Raw genomic sequence first — 6000 nt, forward strand, 5'->3', positions numbered from 1 at the left:
CTGGGTAGAATTCCTATCTCATTTATATTTAACTCTATTTGTCCACTAGAATTTCCTAAGCTCACTACAAAGGGCACACTTAATGGGTTCCAGCTTCTTGTGGTACTAACAGGAATTATTGAACATCTCTAGCAGATTCAACCACAAATTTCACAGCTTATGTGCTTTTCAACATGTTATCAACCTTACAAGGAAAACAGACAACAAGGACTATAGAGTTACAGACAAGTGAGACAACCAAAACAATTCAAATATTCAAATCTTCAACTTCAAGTATTGAACTCACCAATCACCACTGCTGACTGCACACTGCTGGCTGCTCGCTCAGTTGCTCGGCCGCGCGAGACGCCAGTCGCCTCTCTAGTCCTTGGAGTCCGTCGAAGATTCACCTCTGAGACTTCGTACACCAGCGCACGGTCACCGCCTCCAGCTACTGCTATTGTTTCGAATGGAAATATGAAAATTGAAGGGTGAGGGACCAAGGGTTTGCTATTTGCTGCCGTTTCAAATAGGGGAAAACGAGATAATACCAATATATAATGGATTGGAAAATTGGATTCAATTTCCTCATTTGGGCCTAATTTTTTTTTTGTTTAAAGAAAAGACCCAATTTCCGGTTAGATCAGCAAAAAAATAAAAAAAAATAAAAAAAAAAATTCAAAACTGGCCGTCTTCTTCCACTCGCGGTTTGCAATTACTGCGTGCAGGCACCTGCTGCCAACCCGGCGGTCCCGACAGCCACTGAAGACTCCTGCGGAGCCAGCACGCGCGGCCGCACCCCCTCGCCGGGTGCTGGCTCCGCCGCTGATCCCAATCACCTACTAACCACTAGGCTAGAATCGACAACTCCAATTTGGGTCAATTTTCTTTTATGCAATTAATTTATGTTACTCACAATCGATAGGATATGACAGGCATTATGAACTCCATCTGTAGTCAATTCACAGAAATTAATATATTGTAACTGCATTGTCATGAAATACTTGGGCTTAATATATAATCTCATTATTAATTAAGTAATTAACACAAACACAAACCATGAACCCTAGTCAGAAATTCATAAGAAGAAAAGATTGACATATTTCACTGCGCAGTAGAGATCTCAAAGAGGCAAATAGGACAGTGGTGGCTTCTCACAAGCCAATCTCTAATGCAATTGTTGTGAAAAACATGAGAACACGGCAGAGTTGAGATGACCAACCCTGCCGGAATCTCTTCCAAGCAAACTGTACATAACTCAACTTCAGCATCATCATTCTCGTACTTCATCTCTTTCTCCGGCAATGATGTGATTGTATCCATGCTCGCAGGTACCATGTTGAGACGATCACTTTCTATGGACTCAAACCAACGTTCAACTCTATCGTAAATAAGAAACTTCTTTATTCTAATAACTAATGATTTTGCCGAGCCCGTGATATGTCTGGTTTTTGCATAGTCAATTAAACCATCTGCAACTTCATGATGAAACCTTTGAGATCCAATTAGATTGGCGAATTGTGGCAACAGAACTTGTTTTAACTCATCATGAACCGCTCCAAAATCAACTTGAATGAATCTTGACATCGTTGCTCCTTGTTCTTGCATTATAACTCCTTGTTCTTGAGTTACCAAGAATTTTATGATTCGAAAATTGATTTCCAGGCGAGTATTCATTGTTGATGAAGAGTCATTATGATCCACTAGTTCTGTGTTACGCCATGCTCTTATCGATACACACCAACGGGAAGAAACCATACTCAAGATTTAGTTAAAAGCTTAAAGATGTAAGTGTATGCGTATATTGGTTTTTGGATGTGAATTTGTTGGGAACCAGGCAAATCACGAATCCTGCCTCCGTTTTACCAAAAGACATCTGGATTAGCCAAAAATTGAGGTTGCATGTCCGATTTTTTGTAAAAAAAATTTGAACAGATTTTCTGGACAGTTTTCTACTGCGTTTCTGGTCAGATTTTGGCCGAAAATTCCACCCCAACCTCGCTCTGATTCCAAATGTTGAATAATCGACCTTCAATTGTGAATTTTTCGGGCTTAGGATACCAATCTCAACATTCACAACATCCAACGAAATCATGACTCAAACCTCAAATTTTCTTCCACACTCCGGTTGCTTTACCTTGTATCCACTATGGACACAATAAGGATGGTGTTTTTAGCCACAAAGGCTATGAAAAAACAAGAAGAAAATTAGCCGAGAGAGCACAAAGCAAAGAGGTAGAGAGTTTTCTTCCAAGGCAAGACAAAACACATGTAAGTTACAATAACAAAGGAGGCTAGCTTATATGGTTTAGGTTAGGTCAAATATATGGGCCAAGTCCAATACAAAGATGTTAAGTGGGCCAACCTATATAAGCCGTCAAAGCTGGGCCATGAGCAACACTAATTAATTAGATTGCTTCCAATGATCCAAATAGTTTTAGGGTCAGGTCCTCAATTTTGAGTGTCGATAATTAATTTATTCCACATCGATTTAAGATTATTGCTCGGGATTTTTAGGTATCAAAAACCCAACACCAAGGTTAATGAGAAAAAAGTTTCATTAATTACAGAACTTTACATATTGTCAAGTTGCAGTAACTCAACTATGATATTCCACTGCGAGGTAACTGAACTTACAACCCATTCCCTCCATCCATCACTACCTACACAGTCGTTTGGAAGTCGTCTGAGGTGGCAAGACGGAGTCATACGCGGCAGTGGACAGCGTCTTCATAAGGCCATGTAAGAGTCGATTCATTCCTAAACCTAAATCGTCCCCCTGGATCGAACCTTAATCTCCCAACCCCCATTGCGATTGAATCTGCAAGAATACAAGGAACCCAAATTTGATTGGGTAAGAAATTGAAATCAGTTGTTTTGTTGGTGCAAGCTACCTTCATTTGTCATATTTGTGGTTGATTCAATAACCAATTTGAGGTCTGAACGTTATTTTTCATCTCTTCGATGGCAGACATTTTTAATGCTTTACAAATGCCAAATTCTGAGGATAATTAGTATGTGATGAAGTGTATAATGAAAGTTCTTGGGGTTGGTGATGTTGCTTTACTCTTGGAATTGAATTGGTTAATTTTTTGAAAATATGTTCTTGTACCATATGCTTAGGCTTTTACTTTAGTAGCATTTAGTTTACTCCTGAATTTAATTATTAGTTGTTTTGGAGTCTTAATGTAGCTAAATACATATTGGTCTGAAAAGAATGTTAATTTATAGCAGATTAGAGGCAAGTCTTGGGCAGCTGTGCCCGTAATATGAATCTCGTGATTAAATGATTTTACAAATTTAGGTCCTTTATGCAGAGTAGAAACCTGCTGGTTAGTGTTAACATCTATTTTCTAATAGAATTTATGCTCTACTATTGTACGTGAATAGGGATAAGTGTTTCTAAAGATTTAGAAAATTAGATATAATAAATTGGGACAATAAATTCATGAAGTCCATCACGATTTCTTGACCAGGAAATGATAATTTGCACCCATGGCAGCCCGAGAAGAAATGAAAGATGTTGCCATCAATTTTGCATCACCACGGCCAACTCTTCTGTGGAAAACATCATCATCAAATGAGTAAAACACAGTTTTGAAAGAAGCACAAGATGAGCCAAGGGATAGTGCTCTACAAAGTTTTCTTGAAACCAATATTGAAGGAGCTGATCTTTGATTGGTGACTTACTAATTGATTGCAAAAGACTGGCTATGCAAGGAAAGGCTGATGATTGTTTTGTTTAAAGACAAGAGTAATGAAGGGTGCATATGTGTATGTCTGTGGCACATATAAGAACAATAGCCCTCTCTATTATTTTTATGAAAATATGGCCTATTATTAGTTGTATGATAAATGTTTTCTTTCTCATTATTTCCACAAATGTGAAGTTGTTAAAATGAATCATTATTTCCTATTTATATGACCAATTCCTAGTAGCAATACTGGATCATTGTTGTAAATAATGTCAAGGATTCCTTAGTAAGACTATGTTGTATTGCAAGAAAATAAGTAGATTGTGTTTTAGTCTCTTAAACAAGTCACACACATGGTAGTTGCTATGTGTCTCCATGTATGGCCTTTATTGGTGTGATGCCAATTAATCCAGCCCTGGGCGATGATGATAATTGGCAAAGCCCACTCTAAACCAAATCCATTGTCTGATAACTCAAATCCAAATGGGCCCATACCTAATCCCAAATAAAGGGGACATGTGTGTTGCTCTGAAATGTAGATCACCACTTAATGATCCACGGTGATGCTGGCTTGTATGAAACAACCAGAGTGGTTGCCCTATCGTCACTTTTGACTCTCTGATTTCTTAAAAACCTTTTGGGTTCTCTCTTCGAGTCTCTTCTCATTCCTCTCTCTCGTTTTTACTTTGTGTAACCTTAAAACTTTTGGTTTTTGGAAAATCTGTGTGATTGAGTCTTTGTGATTCGTTTTGTTTAGAGTTTGAGAGTAAGATTTTGAGTTTTGTGGTCATTCTTGGTCTATAGAAATAGCTGCCTCTGTTTCTCTGAAATTAGGGTTATGGTTATGTGGAGATTTTGGTTTGTATAGAAGAGTACAATGTATATTTGAGCCCAAAAACATTTAACTCTTGATGTTAATGATCATTCATTGATTTTGGTTTGAAGAGTCTTTCTGTTCAGGTTTCTGGGTTATTCTTATTTTGAGTTATAACAGCCTTCCTACAACATCATTGAAAACAAGATGCTGGTATCTACCATTGAAACTCAATTGATTTTTCAAATGGTTATTATTTACATAAAACAAGATGCTAGAACTGGTTTTTCAACAATACTATTGCACCATGCTGAAATACATAACATTACAGAAAAACCAATGGTTTTTCAACTATAACTAGAAGACTTGCCTATACTACAACTCGATTATTAAAAATTACTATCATTTATCAAAAATAAGTAATGCAGAACGTCTAGTTGGTTCTGCAAACTTCAGTTCTTCAAGGAACAAAAAAATGGCATTAAGCAGGCCATCCGTCTCAGCTTGTATCAAGTATTTAGTTTTTGATCCAGACACAACAAATTTGCTTCAATAATGGCATCTCAAGGTTCTTTTAAATGCCATTGATTTCTCGTTAGCTGTGTGTGCCTTGGTTTGGACTTGCACTTTCATTCTAGCTTCCTCAAAATACTGTGCAGAAGATAAAAAATGTTAATCAGAAATAGGACTGGGAGAATCAATGTCAAAACTCAGAACTCTAGTTGGCACATGTTGATAGCATTGCAATATTCGGGTACTCTCACTTTCTGTTTCTTTTCCTCTCTAGCTCGGCTTATTCAGAGTATAAAGGCTTATAGAGATTAACCAGGATCCAAAAGTAACCATACTATGTCGAATGAAACTAATCCAAAAAGGATTACATATTATGTCCTGCTTCCACGATACAGTTGCGGTTGCTGAATACATCTGACCTTCACAATGGACATGGACTGTGTTCAACATCGATAGTTGATTCAATAAATAGATAATAATATAGAGATGCTAACAAAAACCAATTATAAATTCATCACCAAAATGTGATCAAATTTTCGTATGTAAAAATTTCATATATATAACAAACAGCCTTCAATTTGAAACTTTTCACATATATAATATAATAGCCCTCAATTTGATATTAATCTTCACTGTGTACGGAAGTGGTTGGGTTTCGTTGATTTTCTCCTTTGCGTTTTGGGGGTTCACGTTATGGGATGATGAGGGATGATTAAAGGATGGGAAATTAGAGATTGGAAATCATCTGATGTGGTGATTTTGAAATTTGGAAGAGAAGTAATTTTCCCAAATTGAATTCTAGAGTTTGTTTCAGGGTGAGATTTCGTTAGGAAGAAATTAGGGCCATGCCTGATCAAATTGTGTTTGATTTCTAACTGATGAAATCGGTTTTTGCATCACGTGGCAAGAAGATAACGTCGTATGTTGACACGTTGGACTCCGTCTTGCAACTTGGGATGCCATTCAAACGGTTATTTGAATAATGATGGATGAAGGAGA

General features: G+C 37.3%; 1 protein-coding gene across 1 annotated transcript; it reads right to left on the reverse strand.

Moving 5' to 3' along the window:
* Window positions 1-1083: 1083 nt before the first annotated feature.
* On the reverse strand, window positions 1084-1737 carry LOC111393112 (probable E3 ubiquitin-protein ligase RHY1A). Its single transcript, XM_023018509.1, has one exon. The coding sequence runs from the start codon at window positions 1735-1737 to the stop codon at window positions 1084-1086; it is 654 nt and encodes a 217-aa protein (XP_022874277.1).
* Between the last annotated feature and the right edge of the window lie 4263 nt (window positions 1738-6000).

Source organism: Olea europaea, chromosome 4, assembly GCF_002742605.1.
Source record: "Olea europaea var. sylvestris chromosome 4, O_europaea_v1, whole genome shotgun sequence".
NCBI lineage: Eukaryota > Viridiplantae > Streptophyta > Magnoliopsida > Lamiales > Oleaceae > Olea > Olea europaea.